Raw genomic sequence first — 26,411 nt, forward strand, 5'->3', positions numbered from 1 at the left:
CAAAATTATCCAATATCGGGAGATATATCCGAATATGAATAATCAAATAAAGAAATCGTTAATCTATGAGGAATCTGGAAGGATCGATAGGAGATCTAAGCAATTATTATATGAAGAGAATTTCAAATTATGATCGGGCATCGAGATAATAGGAATTCAATCAGAATATCCAGGAGATATTTAATAAATGATATGAAAATCTAATATGAATGAAGAATCAAAACATAGATTTGATATCCAGAAGATCAAATATGAAGATTTTAAGAAATAGGATTTTCAAAGATCAATAGAATATCGAAAAAGATTGAATACAAGAATTAATGACGCTAAAACCCTATTAATATGGATTAACAGGATAGATATAGAAAAATATCATTTCGGCAATAGAATAACAATAAAATATCAAATCGGAAAATTGAATTGCGTAACCGAGCGCACAGATAGGGAATCATATTATTTAGAAATTTTTATCATAAGATATTCGTAGAGACGGATAGATTGGATAGAAATCAATCGAGGAAATAATAATCCTTAGGATAATCCAAAAATATTAGATAAAATGTATTATCAAAAAGATATGGAATATTTTTACGAGAAATAAAGAAATCACGATATTGATATGGATTATGAAAGAATAATATCTACAATATCAAATTGAAATTATCACAATAAAGGCTGAATTATATGTGATTTTACGATAGACAGATCTAATGAAAATATATTTCATATGAAGATCATATTCAGAATTATATAGACAAAAATATTGGCAGAAATCGGATTCAATTAATCTAGAATTCTTGACCGAGATCCATTTATTGAAATTGAAAAAATTTTTCAAGAGCGATAAGGAAAGGGATATGGATATCAAAGAAAGAAAGAAGCAATTAACCATATTTATCGAATTATAGAAAATTGATTTAACCGGATATTTGGAAGACGTCATTAATATTTTGGGATCTTTCTAGAATGACATATTGCAAGAAATTCAAGAATGCGTTAAATGATATCGGATTAGAAGAAAATTAGTATGATTTCAATCGAATAAATTATTATTTAAATTGTTTTAATCAAAGATCATTTCTTAAATATAAAAAATTAACGATGATCATAGACAAAAAGGATATCAAAGGAATCTCTGGATAAATTGCACAAGATGATATAAGAAAGGAGCAATAATTCATCTATTAGTATAATGAATTCCATATGATATTGTTTAAGTAGATTCATAAGAAAATTATATAATAATTATGCGGAGATTTTGCTATGATCACGCAAATATTCGAGCTTAATATATTGATTATCAAATATATATACAGACGGAAATTGTGATTTCCGACGACAAATAAGCAATATTTTTCGATCGGTAGAATCCAATTTCCTTCCTGATATATTTGATAAGAATAATTAAGGCCTGAATTATTTGCGTTGGATCATGCAAAGATCGTTCGCATTACTTGTTATGATAATTTTCTTATGAATCTACTTAGAACAAGATCATATTGAATTATAATAATAGTAGATGAATTATTTGCCATTCTTATATGTCTGTGCAATTAATCAGAGAATTGCTATGATATCCTTTTAGTCAGGAGAGCGGTTTAATTTTTTATATTTACGAAATGATCTTATGATTAAGAAATTTAAATCATAATTTATTTGATTTAGATCATATCAAATTTTCTTGTAATTCCGATATCATTTTACGTCTTTATTCTTAATATGTTGGTTTTAATAAAATGGCACCCTTATGCGCTAGAATTTCTGTCTTAGTTATCGCTGACTCCATTTCATATTACAACTATCGCATTGCTCTTCTTGATATCGATATTCCTATAAACAATTATTTTTATCTGATTTACGGAACAAATTTGGCGGGATATATATTCTATCTACGGGATATATTCTTTTCAGCGAAAATAGGCTAAGAGCAATTCCGCCACATGAATTTCTCAAGCGTAATATATAAGCGGCACAAATAAAAACAAATCGTAACACATTCTAATTTGGACGCCGCATTATATAGGGGCGCCGGGACCGCAGGCGCTCATTCTAGGATATGGACAGCGGATGCGATCATCCCTCCCGCCCGACTGGGTTGGACCGATCATGGGGAACAGAAAATACCGCCAAAGAATCTGTAATCGCGCCAGTTTCCGATGTGGATTCGCTTATTTATTCGGCTAGAATTACTCGCTTATGTGAATTCCTAGGGGAGAGGATGGATATAGAGGATTGCTTGATGTGATCGTCCGCATTTCTTTAAGGTTTCTCTTATGCGCAATTAATCGGATTTCTACCATTTTCTGATTGATTATTCCCCCGCTCTTCTAAATTGTTTATTCATAACCCGACATTTCTAAATATTTATTCTCGCACTCTTCTAAATTGTTTATTCTCAACATTCTTCTAAACTGTTTATTCTCGCTTCTTCTAATATTGCATTATTCCCCCATCCGCTCTTATTAAATTGTTTATTTTCCACGCTCCTTCTAATTTGATTGCTCCCCGCTCTTCTGATTATTGATAGACATCCCGCTTTTCTATACTGATTAATATTCATCACGTTCTGTTCGGGATTGGGCTTAAAAAAGAGCCCTCCAATGATTTGAGGAAAATTATTGATGCAAGGAGATCCGTGAGATTCGATATAGAAAGATGAGGGGATGCCTTATATTAGAGAGATATTTAAGGCAAGGATAAATAAGTCATTGGTTATATAAGATGAATGGGACATTCCTTGGATATGTGATATTGAAAATGAGGGCAATATCGAATAAGGATATTTTTGAATTAATCGCTAAAGAAAGATGGAGGGGAATAGCCTTTAGATTAGAGAATATTCGAATAGCCAGAAATTATCTTAATATATGCGGCGAGAAATGGCGGTAATATAGAAGGTGAAGGGGAATAGCCCTTGATTACGGGAATATTGGAAATTGAATTAGGTCGTGGGAAATATTCAGTGAAAAGTTTTAGAACTTAAAATTGCATTCTCGGAACCGCAGATTTACGAATATACATTACAAAGAGGGTAGAATGAAAAATTGATATCGACATTGGTTAATTATATATCACAGAATTTGATTATATCATATAATCGTGATTGGAATTTTGAGAGCAGAGTTGTACATGGAACGGATAAAAGGAAATTAATTATCAGATTTTCGCGAGATATAGAAAAAATCTCTATAATCGTCCGCGTAGCCGCAACGAATCCTTCCAGAAGATATGAATGAGGATGACCAGGAAATTCGAGCCAAATAAGATTCATATTCTATATAAACGAGATATAACGATGTAATTTATATCATTTAGGATAACAATATTCTTTATATTACGAAATTTTTATGAGATAGATAGCATCCTTCTGCCTATGATCCGATAACAGCCTATAAATAAATTCAAGAAAGAATATTTTCATATAGTCGGAGCAGATTTCTTCCTGTCAGCGCATGTTGACCACTTGCAAAAATTTGATAATCTCGATCCAAAACAAGGTTTATCCGACCTAGATATATTTCCAAGTAATATTCACTAGAGAGACTATAGGAGGTTATATTATAGGACTTTATTATTAAGTTACTAAAATTAAAAGATCCTATTACCGGATAAGATTATAACGTAATCTTAGTAATAGTAGATAAGCTTATAAAGTGGGGGTACTTTATAGCATATATAGAAGAAATCTTAGCGGAAGATATTGCTAAAATCTATAGTAAAGAAGTATTTATAAGATATAGAGCACTAAATAAAATTATATCGGATAAAGATCTAAGATTTATAGTCGTATTTTAAAAAATATTCTTAGCGGAATAAGGAGTTTAAGTAGTAACTTCTACCGCATATTATCCGCAGACAGACGGTTAAACAGAAAGATTAAATTAAACATTAGAGTAGTATCTAAGGTATTATATTAATTACATACAGAATAATTGGGTATTACTATTACTAGTTATATAGTTTATATATAATATAACACTATAAAAAGGAATAGGTACGTTACTATTTAAGGCGAATTATGGATATAAACTAAAAACATTATTATTACTACGTTAAGTAAAGAAAACGAGTAGTAGAGCTAAGTAAAGAATAGAGACTTTAATAAATCTTTATACAAACCTTATAAAAACAGCTAAGGTGGTATAGTAAAGAATAAAAAGGTACTATAACGCTAAGAGATTTAAGGGACTAGATCTTAAGGAGGGGGATAAAGTATAGCTATTATATAAAAATTTTAAGAGTTAATAACTAAGTAAGAAGTTAGACTACGTTAGATTAGGACCTTTTAAAATTATATAAAGAATTTCACTAGTTATATTTAAGTTAAACCTACTAGCTAAAATAAAGATCTACCCTATATAATATATTATAATGCTAGAGCTAGTATATAGGGATATTAAGCCACTAATTTATAAGGCAGATACGTATAGAGGATAAGAAGAAGATAAATAGTAAGTTTTAAAGATTATTAGTTATAAGGACGTAGACGACGAAATATAATATAAAGTAAAGTAGATAGGCTATAATAAGACTACCTAGGAGCTACTAGAGAATTTAAAAAACGCTATAGGAAGGGTATAGGAGTATTAGAAGAAAATAGGTTAGGTAATATTAATAAGGAGAAATCGTTAAAGAATAAGTTATCTAAGGGGGACCTAAAAAGAGCGACTGCTAAATTACTTAGAGTTATTTCCTATACTATAGGAGGAGAATTAGTTCTCTTATTACCTAGCTCCTAAAGACCTTACTAAATAAGCTTCCACTCTTTTAAATAAACTTTTTTATAGATACGTTTTAAACGCTAAAGATAAATATAAGCTAGACGCTAAGCTTTAAGGACACGTGCGGACTCTTCTAAGGCACGCTAAACCTTAAGCAGCGTAGAAGCTAGCTTACTATTAAACTTTATAGCGGTAGATTAAATATAAGACCCTATAACAAATTACTCAGGGAACTTAAAGACTATTAAGAGTAATAGGACGTGTATACTTAATATTAGATATAGAATAAATATTATATAATAAATGTATATTAGCGCGAGTGTATTTAAAATAAGAGGAAAGTTAGTAACTAGAAGGACTTATAATTATAATATAACTTAACCCCTCTTTTATATAATAAGAGCAAGGAATTACTATTATTTTACCTAGTAATAGTATTAAAGAGACGGTATAGAGGCGACGCTTAACCTAAAAAAAAGAAGAAATTGCTTTAGGTATTATAAGTAACGATATTAACTAAATTAATTAGATAGATATTATACCTCTAATAAACGACCTAAAGATGCTAGGTATCTTTAAGGATAAAAATAAAGAGGAGGAAGATAGTATTACGGACGCTTTAAGTATAATATTATAACTACTTAGGGAAGAGTTAAAAGAAGCTAGTTAGTTAATATAAGTATAGTCTAGGATAGAACCTATAAAACTATATAATAAGGAATAGTAAGCAAGTTATATAATGGTTAAACATATTAGCTATATTAAACGTAAGGAATATTACGTCTAATATAAATAAGATATATATTATATATAAGGAGAATTTCTTAGGAGTACGGTTATATATTTAAGGACCCTTAGTCCCTACCTAGATAGTTCTTTCCTTATAGCGATTCTTAGAATATAATTAGAGTTAATCTATTAGGTAACCACTCTACCAGTTATTATTATATTATTAACTTAATTTACTTTACCTATATACCTAGCCTAATAATAAGCCTACCGTAGTTCCTACTATAAGGTTCCGTTATATAATTACTACCTAGTTATAGTAATAAATATAGAAGTTAAATAACATGCCACTAAAAGCAGCCACTATAACGCTATTAACGGCGGCAACTACTTTAAGGTTAGGGGGTAATACTAGTATAGCGGACACTAACTCGCAACAACCTATAATAGTAAAATAATTATAAGAAATAGTGGATTAATTAATAGAAAATAATATAATACTTAAAAATAGACTTAATAAAATTAGAGCAGTAAAGGTTAAGTTACTATTAATTAAATAATTTTTAGAAGAGAGATTAAAGCTTAAAGGATTTCTAACGCAGATACATTTTAAAGTCATATAAGAAGGGGCTAAGTTAGCTATAATAATAGATTAGATAGCCTACGCAGGACTATTCCTAATAGGTTAGGCACTTAAATAGTTTAAACCCTACTTAATAGAGATATAGACTAACGGAATAACTACTACCAATTAAGAGGTATAGTTTGTGTTTTTTAGCTAGGTAGGATTTACGGAATAATTAATATAGATATTTAGGGACCTAGAAGCAACAACTATAGTAAAAAAAAAGCTTTAGAACCTAATATAGCAAACTTTAGTAATTAAGTATATAATATAGTTTTAAATACTTATAATATAGGTTAAATAGAATAATAAGGCGCTTATAGTATAGTATAAACAGGGACTTAAGGCTAAAGTCTAGAATATAATTATTTTAATAGAAAATATAGATACCCTAAGGGAATTAATAAATTAAGCGATTAAGATTAATAATAGGATCTTTTAAAGGGAATAGGCTAAGAGAGGCTAAGATAGAGTTCTATAGTTATATAAGACGTAGAGCATATAATAACTAAAGCTAAGTTAAAAACTATAGTATAACGCAGAGCTAATAGACCTAAGTAGTACTAAAAAAGCCTATAAGAGATAAAGTAAGAAACTATAGAAACCTAGAGGTTAAGGATTTAGTAATTATAGGACTAGGGAGTAAAGGCTAAACTAGGGATCTTATTAGCAGAAGATATTTAGGCGGACTCTATAATAAAGTTAATAGTTTAAAGATAGAGCTTATATAAATTATAGGAAATAAGGTTATTTTATAAGGGATTATAAAGATAGTTAGAGTTACTATATAATAAAGGGAACTAAACTAATAGTATATAATATACACGTATAGAGGGATAATAGTATACTATAAGGAATAAAAGAATATTTAATTAGAAGTTTCGCGTTTTGTTATAATAACGTATACTAAATTTATAAAGACGCTAAGTATAGTATAAGCTATTAGCTATAAAAGCTAGAGTTAAAGGGACTTAGAGGAACTAAAGAGTTAAATAAAGAATAAGATTAACTCTATAAGCTGGATTAAGATATTATAGCAATATATAGATAATAATTAGCAACAATAACAATAGAGTTAAAGTACTTATTAATTAATAGCGACGAGGATAGTAAAGGAACTAACTAGGGGTATTTAAACCTTAATAACGCAATAAAAGTAGAGACTAAGACTACTATAGAGTAAGGTTTAGTAACGGGCATTATAACACCGTTAGATATGGTATTTATTGCTTTATAAGATAAAAGGAGTAATATCTAAAGATAATTAAGTAAGTAGATAACTGCTAGTGCTAGCTTATTACTTAATAAAGGCAAAAAGCTAAAGGCTTAAGATTCTTAAAACGAGATAAGAAATAACTAAGATTCTTAAGATGAGATAAGGTAAGCTTAAAGACCTATAACAGATAGAAACCGATAGAGTAGAGTAGTAGCTTAGTTTAAAGANATATAAATAAGCTTAGGATAAGAATTCCTAATGGTATAAGACTTTTAAGATAAGATAAGTAAGATTTAGGACTCTTAAGATAAGATAAAGACACTAGTTAAGCCTAATTAGACTAAGGCTGGGGCTAAGCTTAAGTTAAAAGTAAACTTAGGATTAAAGAATCTAAGGGATTAAGAATTTAGAGAACAAATTAGGACACCTATAAGTAAGAGGTAAGAAGCTTCTTTATAGATTAGAGAATTTATAGCGCAAATAGTAATTAGATTAGGAGACAGATATATAGACCTAGAGGACTTACTAAGGGAATAAAGTGTTTAGCCTAAAGATTAAAAAGTTAATACTAAGATTAAGAAGTATAAAGACTTTAAGGATCTACTTGTAAAACGCGATATAAAGGAAACTATAGAGGAATTTAGGGTAAGAATTACCTTATAGTAAGAACAGAAACTAGATAAAAGATCTAGTATATTAAGACGTATAAAGGATAGAGCGCTAGTATAAAGAGTTACTAATAGGCCTAAAGCAGGTATACTAAAAGCTAAGTAGCTTACTAAACTAGAACAAGAAGAGGATTTAGGGATTCCTACTAGGTTTAAAGAACGATATACTAAAGACTATTATAATATAGTAATAAAGAGATATTTCCTTACGGATAAGCCATATATACTTAAGCAGCTATACTAAAAGTGGTATAGGCAACAACATAATAATAAGTGGAAAGATTTCTATATATAGCTAGACAAAAAAGTTATCTAAAACCACCCGATTATAGAGAAGGCTATAACTTATATTGAGGGAGCCTTAATTATAATATTAAAAGATCTAGAGGAGTAATTAGAGGACTAGAGAAGTAAAAAAATAAATTTTAGTACCTATAAACAAAGTTGTAACGCTTAGATTAATATAAAAAAGGTTTAAACTTAAGGATAAAGATAAGCTAAGAGTTAACCTAAGATATTAAGCATATTATATACTATCGTAGATAGTATATATAGATAATGCGTATAATATCCATAGAATACTAAAAGATATAAATCGGAAGTATTTAATAAGGATGTATTAGATAACGGATAAGGTAAAGTATTAAAACGCTAAGTATATATATAGTTAGCACCTAGTAGAAGTTTAAGAATAAAGGGACTTAATACTTTAACTAGGAAGATTCCTTATAGAAGAATGCCTAAATAGATAATAATAGTGGGAATATTTAGAGAACACCTATCTATAGTATATTAAAGATAAAAAGTAAACTAAGTATTAGCCTAAATTAGACNAAGTANAAATAGGATCTAGNAGCTAATAGTTAGGAAAAGTAGAGGCCTATAGGACNAGAGGGAGCNAGTNGTAAAACCTTAGACCCTTAAAGGAATTTAAGGACNACACCTAAATTTACAAATTAAGTGGTAAGATTAATAGTTTAAGGCATTAATAGATAGTNNAGTAATAAGGAACCATATCTTGCTAGCAGNAGTAAAAAGAATAGAATTACCACATAGATAGAANNAATATCCTTACCTANTAGTAANAATTTTAGGAGATCTAATAGCCTATAAAGGAGGTATTATTAACCTTAAAATAGGACCTATTTAGTTAACNATTAAAGAAAGACTAGTTAAGATATCTTTTNATATATTACTATTAGGGAATAATAAGGCAGTACTAGGAATGCCTTAGTTATAGGAATATAATCTAAAGATNNATTAGGTTATANGTTANGTNAATATTAGAGATATANAATGCCGTAAGATATAATAATAAGCTAAGTTAGTATAGTANTAAGTAGGAGCGACCTATAAAGAAATANAAAAAGGGTTAAGCTATATACTAAAAAGATACTATAAGTATAGTAAGAAACTATAGTCACCTAAGAGTAAAAAGCTATTAGAGTATATAGTATAGGACTATAANATAGAATTANAACCAGNAATAAGTNTAAGGTTNTTTCNAATCTATAAGCTTACTAAAGAAGAAGGTAGAGNACTAAAAGAGTTTATCTAAGAAAACTTATAAAAGGGATATATTAAACTATCGCAGTTATTAGTAAGATATCCAGTACTATTTATACTAAAGAAGAATAGCAAACTAAGGCTGTATATCGACTACAGATAATTAAACAGCATTACTAGGAAGAATAGGTATCCTTTACCNTTAATTAGCGAAATCTAAGATAGNATAGGTAATGCGNAAATCTTTATAAAGATAGACCTAAGATGGGCGTACTATTAGATTAGGATTAAGGAAGGTAANNAATAAAANGCAGCCTTTAGGTTAAAGGAAGGACTATATAAACTATTAGTTATATAATTCGGGCTTATAAACGNACTAGTAACGTTNTAGAAGCGTATTAATAATATATTAAAAGAATACTTAGATGAATTTGTTATAGTATACCTTAATAATATTATTATNTACTTAATAAACNAGGAAGAATATAGAGAACACGTTAAATAGGTCTTAAGNAAACTATAGGAAAAACAGATACTAGTAGCAATTAANAAATATAAATTCTTTACTAGGAAAACTAATTTTNTTAAATTTATTATTAAACTANGCTAACTTAGTATAGATNNAAAGAAGATTAAGGCTATAGTAAATTNGTAAGAACTAAAGAACGTTATANAGTTAAGATTNTTTCTAGGGTTTTATAATTACTGCAGAAGGTTTATAGCGCAATAGTTAAAAGATATTAAACNATTTATACAATTAANNAAGAAAGAAGAACTATAGGTATAGNGANAGGAATAGCGAGAACTTTTTAAAAAAGTTAAAGAGTTATTTACCTAGGAGCCAGTTCTTAAGATCTATTAACTAGGACTAAAGACGGTTATAAAAACAGATATATTAGACTTTATACTAGNAGNATACTTTATATAAAAGTATCNAGACNGATAGNATTTAGTNGTATATTATAGTNNGAAAATAANACTATTANAGTTAAACTATAACATCTATAATAAGGAGTTATTAGGTATAGTTATAATACTAAAGAAATAAAGAGCATTCTTATAAGGTATAGAAAAACCATTTATAGTTAAAACAGATTATAAGAACCTAATAGGATTCCTAATAATAAAGGAGCTTAACTAAAGATAGGTTAGATAGGCAGAGATGCTTATAGAATACTATTTTAAGATTTAGTATACTAAGGGTATAGATAATACGCGAGCCAATNCGTTAAGTTAAAAGGCTAAACTATAAAATAACGATAAGCTATTAAGGGCTTTACTATAAAAAGATATAGATAGACTGATTAGGTATAATTATCTAAAAATCGCAGTAATTTAAGAAAATAAGTTAGAAAAAGTCTATAAGACACTAGAAAGCTTTTAGGTATAAAGAATTTTAGAAGTATAACTAGAAGACCTATAGTTAGATATATATAAAAACTAAAAAGTAAAGTATATCCTAAAAAGTATAGCATAGTAGTTTATAGAGGACTTTTATAAGGGACTAACTTAAGGATATAATAGAGCTACGGGCTTAGTATTAAGACTCTAGGAGGAGTATATTATTAACGGAATTTAGAGGATAGCTAGGAAGGTTACTAAGAAGTATCTAGATTGCTAAAGAAATAAACTAATAAGGTATAAGCTATATAAAGGGCTATAACCTATTAAAACACTAGAGAGACTATAGGAGGTTATATTATAGGACTTTATTATTAAGTTGCTAAAATTAAGAGATCCTATTACCGGATAAGATTATAACGTAATCTTAATAATAGTAGACAAGCTTATAAAGTAGGGGTACTTTATAGTATATATAGAAGAAATCTTAGCGGAAGATATCGCTAAAATCTATATTAAAGAAGTATTTATAAAATATAGAGCACTAAATAAAATTATATCGGATAGAGATCTAAGATTTATAGCAGTATTTTAGGAAGTATTCTTAGCGGAATAAGGAGTTTAAGTAGTAACTTCTACCGCATATTATCCGCAGACAGACGGTTAAATGGAAAGATTAAATTAAATATTAGAGCAGTATCTAAGGCATTATATTAATTATATATAGAATAATTAGGTATCGCTATTACTAGTTATATAGTTTATATATAATGCAATACTATAAGAAGGAATAAGTACGTTACTATTTAAGGCGAATTATAGATATAAACTAAGAACATTATTATTACTACATTAAGTAAAGAAAACAAGTAGTAGAGCTAAGTAAAGAATAGAGACTTTAATAAATCTTTATACAAACCTTATAAAAACAGCTAAGGTAATATAGTAAAGAATAAAAAGGTACTATAACGCTAAGAGATTTAAGGGACTAGATCTTAAGGAGGGGGATAAAGTATAGCTACTATATAAAAATTTCAAGAGTTAACAACTAAGTAAGAAGTTAGACTACGTTAGACTAGAACCTTTTAAAATTATATAAAGAATTTCACTAGTTATATTTAAGTTAAACCTACTAGCTAAAATAAAGATCTACCCTATATAATACATTATAATGCCAGAGCTAGTATATAGGGATATTAAGCCACTAATTTATAAGGCAGATACGTATAGAGAATAAGAAGAAGACAAATAGTAAGTTTTAAAGATTATTAGTTATAAGGACGTAGACGACGAAATATAGTATAAAGTAAAGTAGATAGGCTATAATAAAACTACTTAGGAGTTACTAAAGAATTTAAAAAACGCTATAGGAAGGGTATAGGAGTATTAAAAGAAAATAGGTTAGGTAACATTAATAAGGAGAAATTGTTAAAGAATAAGTTATTTAAGGGGGACCTAAAAAGAGCGACTGCTAAATTACTTAGAGTTGTTTCCTACACTATAGGAGGAGAATTAGTTCTCTTATTACCTAGCTCCTAAAGACCTTACTAAATAAGCTTCCACTCTTTTAAATAAACTTTTTTATGGATACGTTTTAAACGCTAAAGATAAGTATAAGCTAGACGCTAAGCTTTAAGGACACATACGGATTCTTCTAAGGTACGCTAAACCTTAAGTAGCGTAGAAGCCAGCTTACTATTAAGCTTTATAGCGGCAGATTAAATATAAAACCCTATAACAAATTACTTAGGAAACTTAAAGACTATTAAGAGTAATAGGACGCGTATATTTAATATTAGATATAGAATAAATATTATATAATAAATATATATTAGCGCGAGTATATTTAGAATAAGAGGAAGGTTAGTAACTAGAAGGACTTACAATCGTAATATAACTTAACCCCTCTTTTATATAATAAGAGCAAGGAATTACTATTACTTTACCTAGTAATAGTATTAAAGAGACGGTATAGAGGCGACGCTTAACCTAAAAAAGAGAAGAAATTGCTTTAGGTATTATAAGTAACGATATTAACTAAATTAATTAGATAGATATTATACCTCTAATAAACGACCTAGAGATACTAGGTATCTTTAANAATAAAGATAAANAGGAGGNANATAGTGTTANNGACGCTTTAAGTATAATATTATAACTACTTAGGGAAGAGTTAGAAGAAGCTAGTTAGTTAATATAAGTATAGTCTAAGATAGAACCCGTAAAACTATATAATAAGGAATAGTAAGCAAGTTATATAATGGTTAAACATGTTAGCTATATTAAACGTAAGGAACGTTATGTCTAATATAGATAAGACATATATCACGTATAAGGAGAATTTCTTAGGAGTACGGTTGTGTATTTAAGGACCCTTAATCCCTACCTAGATAGTTCTTTCCTTATAGCGATTCTTAGAATATAATTAAAGTTAATCTATTAGGCAACCACTCCACCAGTTATTATTACGTTGTTAACTTAATTTGCTTTACCTATATACCTAGCCTAATAACGAGCCCACCGTAGTTCCTACTATAAGGTTCCGTTACACGATATACAGTATTTTTTTTTAGCCTTTTTGGAATCGTGACTCTTAGAGAGGATCCTATTATATACCTCGTTAATAGTTTTAGGGAGATAGAAAGTAGCCTTAATTATTCCAGTTTTATTAATGTAAATGTCCTTCTTAATTAGGTCCAAGGTAAGGTATACCTATAGATATATCCTGTTAGGAACTCGCATAAGCTCTCTTAGTAGAAGTTCTTGCTCGTTATATATAAGCTTTAGTTATACCCTAATATCCTAGACTCTAGCTTTAATAAAAACTTCAATCTCTTAGGAAATCTTTTTTATCTCTTTATCGCTTTCCCTACTTAAATAAATTACTAGCAATCCTGGAATCTTTAGGGGCTAGAAGCCCCGGCGAATTTCCCTATAGGGCCAACTTATAAGGAGAAACTTTAAATTAAAATTCATCCTAGTGCTATATAATTTGCATAATGCTTTAGCAAGCTAAGACCTTTCTTAATCTTTGCATTCATTAATCGCATTAAGAAGACAGATGATTTCGCTAGCATTCTTATCGTTCACTAAACGAATTAGCGAACGTTTCCTCGTCAATATTAAATTAATCGAGAATTGTATTAGAGAGCAGGATGGGTTTCTGTATAAAAAGCTAGTATAGGATATAGCGGAGAGCGCTAACCGCATTTCTCTGGTCCCTAGAGTCCTTAAAGAAGAAGTAACACACCGTTCCGGATCCTATAGTTAGAAGAATAGAATTAACTAGGTATCTTACTAAAACCGACTTTCCGTACCTAGGATCTGCAGACACCTAAAGCATTCTTAACGACTTGCTCTCTTGCCAGTCCTAAAAGAGCTTATAAGACACGAACTAGCTATATATCCCTAGGACCGGATCTAGGTTTTAGTGTTTTTAATCTCTGTTTTTTTAATCTTGGTGTAATGCATTAAGGCACTTTAGAATCTTTTTTTCCCTCTTAGAGAGCGTTAAAGATAGAGCAGGCGGTTCGTTCCTTAAAGACTGTTTGATCTTCTTGTGCAGCCAAATAAACGCTTTTTTTCGTCCCTCTCCGTATATAAGCGGCATATGGATGTCGAAAATACCTAGTAGAGAGTATGCCGCGTCCTCTTCGCGTTTCGCCTCGCGTCCTTCTACCCATACTATTTAATTATTAACGCTGAACTAAGATAAAGAGCTCCCTTAAAGAGCTTAAATGGAAATTCCGGTTATGTTATAAATTTCTTACACTAGTGAAATTCTATCCCTAAGTCGTTCGCCCTCCGTAAAAAAGAATTTAACAGATATTAAAGCAAGAAGCTCTTAGAGCGTCTAGCTCCGACTAAACCATCTACTATTCTAAATAACTAGTTTCCATATCCGCTAGGGGGATAGGTCGTTTCCGATAGAGCTACTAATTAAAATATCGGATAGATATACATAGCATTTAACCGTATTATAGTACCAGCGAAATATGGAGTTAATAGCTTCTAAAAGCTCCGCGCTACTTAATTTATTAATGTAGTAAGTGTCCACCCAGGAGAATTATAGGCCGTCATTAGCAGCTTACTTTCCGCAGAAACGGATCTTCCTATAGCCAGCTTTGCTCTTACCTATACCGTCCACCAGGTCTTTAAAGGTAAGCTCTTTATCATCCGCCCCCTAAGTATGCGAAAGAATAGCATAGCGGGGGATATTATTGCCAACAAATTCGGCTTAGCTGAATTCGCCGTCATCTTTAAGTCGCAAAAGACGCATAATAAGAGAATTGTCGGAGAGCTTTGGGTAAGGAAATCGTTAAAATAGAGGTAGGCAAGGGGTGCCCGTATTAAGCAGTTAAAGAACTGCGACTGTGTTATCTGGCTGGCAGGCAGATTTATAGAAGGACACTTAAAGGAACAAGTTGGTAATAATAGTGGGGCGGGAGCAGTGCAAAGTGGCTGAACTTTACCAATTTAATATCACTTGGCTGAGTAAGTATGCCAATAAGTGATATCGAATAGCAATGCACCTGATTTTGCACTTGATGCCGCCACCACTAGTAGGGAGGTGGTCGACCTACTCTGGCCACACCCTTATTGAGGTGGCGTTTCCCAGACATTAGCGGTTAAAGCTCCGGCACAATTATTATATAGGGTATTATCTATTTAACTAAAGCCTCTTTCCTTAGCTAAAGAAAGGTAGCGCTGTAGAGTCGGCCGCTATAATTATAGGAGGTAAGTTTATTTAGGATTTTAAATATACGACCTAGAGCAATTGTTATTAATAATGGTTATTAATAGAGCTATTACCCTACAAGGCTAGATCTGCCTTTTATTACTTAAAATATTTAGGCGGTTAATAAGCCGAGACCTATACGTTAGTCTCTATAGGTGACTTTATTCTGCTACCTTCCACTTATATACACAAGCGCAGTATCTACCTTTAAATTACAATCCCCTTATTTGCAACAAACCGACTTAAGGCATACTAATAGATACTATTAGTACCAAAATAGAAAATATATACCTTCTTTACTTCCCCTTTACGTTTAATTTTTATAACTAATATAGCTATTATAGGAACTTACAATCCTTTAATATAATGTCTGCTTTAAGCTTAACTAGCTCTTAGATATAAATCTAAAGTATTCCTAGCTAATCTATAATTAGGCGCTTATACTTTCCGTAGCTATTAATTCTATAACTATATACTATATTATTATTAGAGACTTATTTAAAGAAGATTTATAGAATTATAATAGTAATTTTATCGATCCTAGTAAGCTCCTTTTAGCTTCTAGCTTCTCCCCTTTACTTATAAGTGAGCTAGCTAAACAGACTAAGGCAAGCACTGCTAATTAGTTTTCCTCTTATAGCGGTGATTTAACGCCATCTTAAGGCGTCAACACGACCCCCTAAAAGTCTCCCGCGCCTTCTCTTTAACACCCTTTATTTTATACGGAAAACTAGTTCCCCTCCACAGCTATAAACTTATTAATCTAAAGTACGGAGATATTACAGTAAAGTGCTAGTAGTTAACCCTATAATTATACGGATAACTAGAAAGGAGAGAAAAAGCAGTTATTATCTTAGGTAGATAAGTAACACCGTAAAGAGCCTTAATAATTAATTAACTATAATCTCTAATATATAAGGCGGGACGACTAAATATAGGCGCGTAAAGAGGGGCAGGATAAGGCAGAGTTAGATAATATTTACGGATAGGATAATATAATGGAAGAACGTATAAAAGACGTCTCTCTTATTAAATATAATTCTAAACTACAAAGTAAAACATACTAGAGAGAAGGAGTATAATCGCCTATAAATAAAAAGTAACTATAACGAGCTAAGCCTACTAAAATACTAAATATAGCGATTACTAGGTCTACTAGGGGGACGATATTAGAGCGGCTTCGGAGCAAATAAAAAGTTAACAATTAGCACTCGTATAAGGTTAAGAGGCCATAAAAACAAACTCTAAAGGAGATTCCACCTATCTATAACTATAAATTTCCGTTAATAGAGATATATTAAACCTTTGCTAACCGTAGCTCGTCGGACAATTCTAATAGGCTCTAGCTCCTTACTTGCTTATTCTTTATAGTTACTAGCTAGGACGCTTTTATATAGCTATAAAATTCCTATCTCACTATTTAGGAGAGCATAAGCATAGTTATTCTTTCTTTTAGTAACACAGTATCCGCAAACATAGAGTCTCTAGATTAATTAAATATCTCACTTACTATAGCTTTTATTATAAAGCGATTCCACCTAATTAAATTGGTAGAAGCTCGGACACAGCTAGAACAAAATTACCGGCTTTAACTAGTCCGGTAGACTAGACATTAACAGAATAAAGAGCGAATATCAGAACTAGGTTATTGCAGCTAGGCTACTTCCCGCGCTCTAGACAACATGCTATCCTAGGTATATCCTAAACTTATAAGGTATATAGTTAAGTATAATAAATAACTAACTACCCTAAAAAATAGACTTAGTTAGCGACGTAACTGACACATACTAGTAGCTTAATTTAGCACTGGTATCCTTGCTTTAGTTCCAACTAATAGTAATTTTAGTATTTATAACCGCGAGTAAGCTTCCTTCCTGCTAGCAGAATCTACACTAGGCTAACTTCCTATAGTATTAAAAGACTTCCAGTAGATGATTTTAAATTGCTTATTAATATTTTAGATAAAGAACGTAGTGGTTTTCTCTATAAATGCAGCCAATAGATAACTTACTTTCTTAATCTCCTCTTAGGACTAATTCTAGAGAGAAAATATATACTTAAGGATACAGATAGATCCCTTATAAAGGAGGAGCTATTTAACTCGCTAGGTTTAATAGAATACCTAGAACTAGATAGGTAAATATTAGCGTAGATTTTTACAGTGTGTGGGGATATGTGTTAATTATATATATAGATTATTACAACTAAAAAGCTTAATATAGCTCTCACTATGTCTATTTATAAACTTTACGTAAAGACAAATTTAACAGGCATTATATTTAGGTTTAGGGCTTTTAGGAGGCTCTTAATCCTAAAAAAACTAATCTTAATTACCTATTCCTACCTTTATTTTCTAGTATAATCACTATAGAGGAACCATAAATAGTATAGATAGTAGTAAAAGAATAAAAGATTAGAGACACGGTAAAGTGTAAGGCTTTGCACGCCTAAGGCAACACTAAGCTAGGTATCTATACTGCGCTACGCCGCGTATAAGGCCGGGATAATAAAATATGCACCTTACTCCTCACAATAAGCAATGACTAAGGGAGCACCTAACTAACCCAAAAAAGTCTTTTATTTAACGCCTAAAATTAGGTACTTGATTTTTAAGGTCTACTCAATCCCCTAAACCTCCTTAACATTATCGCCTCCTCTCTAGCGCTTAGCCCTAAGTTAGGCAGCAATGCTAATTATTTAAGCGATAGGAAATTCTATTAATAACTCTCTACTCCACTTAATTGCTTTTATAGCATCTTAAGTCTAAATAAATCTAGAATATCTTCTTAATAAGCATTCTTATCTTGTCTTTACGCTTACTCTAGTTACTCTTATTTATATCGGCCCCGATCTTAACACAGCGCTTAACGGCCTTATTTCTAGTCTAACTACTATACTTAATAAGAAAGGGAACAAGCCTCGCCATTTTGCTACAACGTATAGTCTTGCAAATATTATAATACTATTTAATTACTTCAAGCCCGGCGAGGATATACATCTCTAACTTCTACAATTGCGCCTCCAAAGTAGCACACTTATAGTACATACTCTTAAAGATACGAAACTCTTAGGGCGTATTAACAACCAACTAAAAGCAATCTATAAATACTAACTAAAGCTAGAGGTTCCTTTTAGATATATTAAAGACTGGCGCGGATATAGACCTAGAGATTACCTTATTTATACACAAATGGTAAACGCTAGTACCTCCCGGGATGTCTAGCAAGAATTTAAAGCTACTATAAGTACTCTTAATTAAAGGCTCCTTTAATAGACATTCGGCCGACAATACTAAGTTAAAGAAAAACCGTTTAAAGCCTAAGAAGGGGAAATGTCTATTAGAGGCAAGAGATATTAGCTAGAATAATACAATAAAACGTTAATCGTAGACACACAGTAATTTAAGAGATGGAGTTAAGAAGTAATGTTCTTAAGTTTTTCTATGTAAGGCTAGAGGAATTTAGAAAGAGACTAAGGTTTTATTTAACTTAGCTATATTTATAACTATAAATAAAAAGTACTATATCGGGCACTTCTGACTTTAAAAGGCTTATTCTATTAATTCCAGCGTCCCGTACTCTAAATCACAGCTATATATACCCTATAATGTCCTTATATTCTAGACATTATTTAAATTATTTTCCGCATACTATACGCCATTTTATCTAGCCGTATTATATTTACGCGTACACTTATTAGAGTAAAAGTAACCATAACTATACGAGAGTGTTTCCTAAATATATATAGTATGCCTTTAAAAACAAGTTAGCTGCTTTCTATAGATAGTAGGGAACGATCTTATAAATTTAAGGCAGAATGCTGGCTCTTCTTTTATAGGAATTTATAGTTTTATAGCCTTTTATAAAGTAATATTTCTTAAAGCTATCGGTATAGAACAGAGCTAAGGAAAGTAGACTTTAGTAGGTATATAAACTATTAATACTTATCTCTACTTAAATGAGGCTGGATTTATACATATTAGTGCAGATATATTGGCAGCGCATAGACCCTCAATCGACACTAATGATACCCCCATAAGGTCGCCAAGTTGTGGCTCTATCGCCTAAGCAACAAGATTTTAGGCGGTCTATATCCCTAAGAGGCCTAAAACCTCAGCAACCTTATAGGCACCTTATTGGGGGGAAAACCGCTAGTCCCAAAAGGAAGGGGAAATCCATTTTTGCTCCGTCCTCCGTTCTCTATAGCATTTAAACAAGGCTATGCTGAGAGCTGAGCCTAGCTGGGCTTTCACTTTAGACATCTACAGGCCGCTGCTTCCCTCTAAATACACTCTATTATACAACCCTATGGATTATTTGCGCCGCCCTTATATCAACTCCAGATGTTTTTGTTATCCTATAGATCTACTCAGTGTGACTGCTAGTATAATCGCAGTGCTACAGTTAACCACCAGTGTAGTAGGCTATCTAAGCGATCTGAAAAATGCCACCAGAGATTAAGCTTAATGCATTATTAAAGCATCAAATATACTCAGTCTATTAACGAGCTTAAGGTTTTACCTTAAGGATGCAAATAAAGACGATCTATAGTATACCGCAATACGCGCCCTTGCTATTGAGAATGGGCCTCTAAAACAGTATAAGGCTGCCCTAAAACGCCTTATATTAAAGATAACATTATAAAATAAAGTAGGAAAAGTCTATAAAATTCTACTCTGGAAGTTTAATAAACAAAAAGTCACTAAAATCTTTTTAAAAGTTAAGAGATTAAAATCGCTAATATAGATAGCGCTAGAGATAGATCACTTATAAAAACTTTTATATAGTAAACCTCCCACTAGCTAAACTGTATATAGTAAACTTACTAGAGCAATTAAGGATAAGACACAATACGTTACTTAAAAGGTCTAAACAATCCGCCACCGCTAAGATAATTAATAATTTTAAGCCATTATTAACTGGCTCTTACCACTTAACTTTACTAATTAGTAAAGGGACTTTTTGGACTAGCAATAAAATAACACTAGTACCTAGTTTATAGGGTTAGAAGAATTTTTTAACTAGCTTAACGGATTAAAGCTAATACTCTTCTGCCCAGGAATTCCTAAAGCTAAAAAAACGATAATTTCGTCACTTATAATCGACCGTTTAATGCAAGCATATTAAGACAAGAAGACAGGAATAGCGTACTTATATTGCAACTACAAGAAATACTAGGAGTAGAAGGCTATTAATTTATTCTCTACTCTCCTAAAATAGCTTACATAGATATTATTAACCCTAAAACCGGTATAAGTATTATATAAGTAGCACCAACAGCAGCAAACACAGCCTTCTATTAATAAGATATTAGAGACTCTCCATACTATTATTTAAAACCACACTTAGGTATTTATTATTGTTAATACACTTAATAAATGCTAAGAAGGGCTAGAATATTGTAATGCTTTGCTAGTTAGGCTAAGATCTCTACCAGCCCCTTAAATAAGGCTTATAGTAACGTCGCGTCCAATTCCTAAAATCACTTAAGAATTCCAAAACAGTTCTATCCTCAAGATAAGAGCACAGGAAGATAATATTAGACTTTTTGTTAAGAGCTAGACAGTACAACTACTAGCGTATATCTTACGCAACCAAAATCTAAAATAGTTAATAATTACGCAAATTACGGATTATGTTAAGGGGATATATATTTATATAACATAATATTTAAGATAGATAAATGTTTACCAATCCTATAGGTTTCTTCTTACTTAACTATATCTTAACTCTCTTACAGGTGAAACAATAGCAAAATCCATTAAATATACCCTTAAAAATCTTAAAAGCGGGGCTAGATTATTACCTCAAGCATATAAAGATGCAATTAAAAGGATTAAGAGCCAAATTCCTTCCTAAATTAGTCTTGCCAAGGAAGTTCTCTCCTAGATTATTATTAAAAAGCGACCTCTTACCCTACGGGAACTGCAACACGCTTTAGCCATTAAAATTAGCAAGACTAAGTTAGATAAAGATAACATTCCAGACGTAACCGAGATTATATCTATATGTGCTAGATTAGTCGCGATTAACAAGTAGAGCAATATTATCTAACTTGTCCACTATACTACCTAGGAATTTTTCGAGCATATCGAAAAGGTTTAGATTCTATAGGCCCGTTTAATAGTAGTAAACAAATATATTACCTACTTATCATTTAACACGTTCTTAGCTAGGCCAACAAAAAGCTATTAGCTTATTCCCTTTATGCTAGCAAAGAATCCTTTTCTAAACTATGCCACTTTGTATTAGGGAATGCATGCATTTTAGCTCTACTCCGAAGAGAAGATTATTGCGATTGTCGAGACATATAAGCTAGCGTTACGGTTTTTGCAGAATAAGTTATTAGTCTAGAGTTCTAGTCTAGTTCAGATCCATATCTACTCTAATAACTTTCCCTAAATGTTACCTTTTAGAGGGACAGGGCTCCATATAGCTGCTATTTTCGGACTGGCCCATCTATCTACTAGCTTGCTTAAACAACAAGACGATATAAAAGTTAAGCCTAACTCTGTTAACATATAGATACAAACGCCGCTATTATATACAGCAAAGAGAGGGTATATAGCAGTCGTAAAGCTACTTCTAAAGCGCGCTAACGTTAATATCAACTGTATAGATAGCGGGGGAAATAGGCCGCTATTACATGCAGTAATAAATGGGCATATAGCTATAGTTTAGCTAATACTTACAAAGGATAGAGTCGATGTAAACTCTGGAGCTTAATAGGAAGGAACATCACTACTATATACAGTAAAGAGAGGGGAAGTAGCAATCGTAAAGCTGCTTCTAAAACGCGCTGACGTTAATATTAACCGTACGGATAGTAGGGAAAATGGGCCGCTATTATATACGGCAATAAAGGGGTATATAGCTATAGTTTAGCTAATACTCGCTAAGGACGGAGTTAATATAAACTCTAAAAATCAATAGGGAGGAACACCACTATTATATGCAGTAAAGGGAAGGCATAAGGCACTAGTAAAGCTGCTTCTAGAGCGCGCCGATATTAATATTAACTGTAAAAGGGATATTAGACCTACGTTATATATACAGTACAAGCTACAAGAGTTCCCCGAGGTCGATGCTAAGTTTCGAAATTAAAGTGGGTTGACGCCGCTTAGGCGTGCAGAAACAAGAGGGTATAACAGAATAGTTAAGCTGCTAAAAGATCATATTACTTCTCATTAGATTCCTCCATCCTACTTATTATCTTCATTTATGTCTATTCCCGATCATTTAATAGTAAAAATAAAGATGGCGTATTCCGTAGCTAATTCGCTAAGATTATATTATAAAAGTGTTAAGTTAAATAATAACCCTAAGATAGTTAGACCTTTCCGAATAGTGTAGAGGGATAATTATAAGGCACTTTAGAGCGAGGTGCTATAAATACTTTAGATTTTAATGTGGTGACCAGAATAGCCTATTATGCCTTAATTAGCATATTTAACTAACTATAATGCCCTTATTACTAGACTTAATGCGCCTTAATACAAACCATAGAGGACTACCCCATCCCCAATAAGGGATTTGCAACTCTAAAACAGTAATCTACTTAGACTAGAGTGGAGTGGATTTAGGATTAAACCCACTCCAGTTTAAATTACTTTAGGCTTAGCTTCTTCCTAGTTTAGCTAAATACCTGCCTAAGGAGGTATAGCTTTACATTGGATCCAATATAAAGCTATTTTAAATCCAGTCTAAGTAGATCACTACTCTAAAATTCCTTCTACGGTCTCTTTTAGAGTCGAGAAACACTAGCTAAAGGAGGCTTAGAAGATCATAATGACTTAAAACCTAGTTAACATTTTAAAAAATCATGTATAAAAGAGCGCATAACGCTAATAATCTGGGGTTAAATCGTTTAAAAGGAGCTAGGGTGGTGTTTAGGTGCCAAAAGACAACCCTTTAGCGCTATAAGCCCCGTTTCCACCCCTGCCATTCACAAGGGGGGAAGTTCATTAGATGATTAAGTACGGCCTACTAGTATATATAACTACCTGCCATCCTTACACAGCTACGGACCGGCAAGTCATTTCTAAAGAAATATCTCCACAAAATTAATGCATTAGAGATGGTGTTATACGACTGCGGGCTTATAGAATCAATATAGCACTTCCTCTTCTCCTATAGGAGGTAGGTGCAGCAGAGAATTAAACTAAAAGAGTAGCATAAAGACCAATTTGGGGATCTATTATATGCATTAGGAGGCTACTTAAGCAGACGAAAAGGAGGTAGGAATATTAACGGCCCAATTAAACGCTGGCAGCTAGATATTAGCGTAGTTAAAGCTACAATCGAATTTGCAAAGGAGACTAGACGTTTACGCCTAAATATATAAGACACAGAAAGCATAGAAGCCGACATTAATAAGTAAAGACTCTTAAGAATCCCTCCTCTAATTATCTAACTAAATAAACCGCGAGCCTTATCCACACGTGCCTCTACTAGTGCGTTCCCGATTAAGAAGCGCATAACGCTAGAATAGCCCTACGGACACAAGGCGTTAAAATTACTTACTTAGGCTCGCCTCTAAACTCTAACTTTCTTCTAATAGTAACATATTACTTTCCTTTATTTCCTTAGTTAAGTATAATGTTAGGTAATAGATATATAGTTCTTATAGTTGGCTTCTAAACTAGAGCATGCATATTAATGGCAGGAAGTATTTAGTTAGCGCTCTATAACGGCCTATACCTTAAATAGTGCATGGCCATAATAGAATATATATATATACATATATACATACGTTAAGGGTCTACTTCCTAGGATTAAAGAATAGAGGAAATAGGGGAACTGTGGTTAGTATTAGAATAAACGGTCTTAAGTATGGCGTTGTGGCAGTGATACACTACCTCCGCTGCTTGGCGTTTAGCTTGGCGCGCAGAGTTCCTCTAAGCTTCGCGGAGCCCTCTAGCGATCTCTTATACCGCCTGAGGAAAATTAGGGTTGCGGTCGTCTTGCCCTCTTATTGGTCAAATATTTTCGCCCTTATTGGTTAAATCTTCTCGCCCTTATTAGTTAAATCTTCTCGCCCTTTTATATGTTAAAATTTTCTCGCCCTTTTATTTGTTAAATTTCCTCACCCTCTTATTTATTAAATCTTCTTCGCTCTTATTTATTAAATCTTCTTATACTCTTATTTATTAAATCTTCTTACGCTCTTATTTATTAAATCTTCTCGCCCTCTTATTAGTTAGCTTTTTACCTCTTTAAGCTAATTAACGTATTTTCTTTAGAATTTCTTCACGCCGCTAGTATAGTCGGTTAGGAGGTATAAGTAGGAGAGGGGATCCTTAAGTATATTCGCTTATTAAGATCGGCTTATTATTCACTTAGGTGTAAACGTCCTATCTCCTTTACAAAGTAAATTATAGCTTTAACCGCGCTAATGTTTAGGAAACGCTATAAAAACAAGGGTGTAGCCGAAGCGGTCAGCCACCCTCCCTACTTATAGTGGCGACGCTTAGTGCTAAATTACTTTAATTACCGTTACATATTATCCATAAGCGTACTTACGCAGCCTAACCGCTCCGCATTTACACTAGCTTCTGTTTACTAAATAATCTTTTCTAAGCTACGCCTAGTGCTATAAAGAGAAAAAAAAATGATATAAAAACATAGCGATAGCCTTATAGGGCCTATTATAGCCTATCCTTGGGCTGGTTTTAGTCCTCGCCTTCTATATACTAAGACACTTAAAAATAACTATTATGCAGAGTGTCTAGTATAGATTAGCTTATCTCTTTAGTCTCCCTAGGCTTAACCAGACACCTACACTATAGTAAGGGGTATGGAACCGTTAATAATATAGCCTATACCTATATCCTGTCTCTATAACTTGACATTTAAATCGGCCTATACGTTAACTACTCTGCCACGTTTTCCCGTGCGAGGCTGTTTATATGGCTTATACGTTGAGCTTCTACCGCGATACGTAGTCACTCTAAATCAGCCCAATCCCAGCCCTTTTATACTTGTTATTCTTACTAGTCGGCCTAATAACCAATATATAATACTCCTTTAGCCCATACTAATCTTTATAAGACTTCCTCCTAATAACAACACATCGTTCGGCATGAAGATCTTCACCCCTAGTGATGTTATACTAGATCCATCCCCTTTCCATTTTACTTAAGTCCAAGATAGCGTAATATATTCCCTTTTGTTCCAGGCTACAGTTCCGGAACCCCCCTATGTTGGTAATTAACGCATATTTGCCCTTCTTATTAAAAATCTTATTAAAAAACACATGAAATACATAATTGTGCTTCTTATTAAATTGGAAGTTGTTAATCTAATTAACTTCGCCAAAACGAATGTCTATAAACTAAATACCTCCATTATATACCATCTATGACTATAATGGCATATTCCGGTTTTTATATACAATCCGCTCTATCTTATTATCAAACGTCTGCCATAGGAGATTCCTATAAAGGTACTACTAAAAGATGCCATATCTGCTTTAATACCTTAAAGCGCCTATAATACGGGCCTCTAACCCCAATGTTATAATAGATCTGTCGGTCTTCTCTATAAGGTCGCGCTTTAAGTAGTCCTTAAAAAGAAAGTGAATAAATTCCATGGTACGTTGGTAGCCTAACTTAAAGAGCCGGTTTAGGAAGTTTGGATTAAGCATAAAGAACTTCCTTTAAAGTGGGCTAGGGAGCAAAATATCTAAGTTAGAAAGATGTTAGTCTATTAGATATTACTTAAGCTCTTACCTTCTTAGTCTAGTAAGGTTTTCGCAGTAAACCCCTTTACCACATTCCTAGTATATCTAATTATTACTAAAATGGATAATTTGTCGTAATAAAACCCTTTCTTACATTACCTATGCTCGCGTATTAAGCCGAGCCTTC

The 26,411-nt window shown here is 32.0% G+C and overlaps 2 protein-coding genes across 2 annotated transcripts; one reads left to right on the top strand and one right to left on the bottom strand.

Moving 5' to 3' along the window:
* Window positions 1–14,257: 14,257 nt before the first annotated feature.
* Window positions 14,258–14,488, bottom strand: K441DRAFT_548872 (uncharacterized protein; the record flags this gene model as incomplete). Its single annotated transcript, XM_067642977.1, has 1 exon — window positions 14,258–14,488. A coding segment is annotated over one exon (231 nt), but the record flags the coding sequence as incomplete, so codon positions are not given.
* A 7,586-nt stretch (window positions 14,489–22,074) lies between these two features.
* On the top strand, window positions 22,075–22,647 carry K441DRAFT_548718 (ankyrin; the record flags this gene model as incomplete). Its single annotated transcript, XM_067642969.1, has 3 exons — window positions 22,075–22,218; window positions 22,303–22,409; window positions 22,512–22,647. Coding segments are annotated over 3 exons (387 nt in total), but the record flags the coding sequence as incomplete, so codon positions are not given.
* Window positions 22,648–26,411: the final 3,764 nt, after the last annotated feature.

This window comes from Cenococcum geophilum, assembly GCF_001692895.1.
Source record: "Cenococcum geophilum 1.58 unplaced genomic scaffold K441scaffold_10, whole genome shotgun sequence".
Classification (NCBI taxonomy): domain Eukaryota; kingdom Fungi; phylum Ascomycota; class Dothideomycetes; order Gloniales; family Gloniaceae; genus Cenococcum; species Cenococcum geophilum.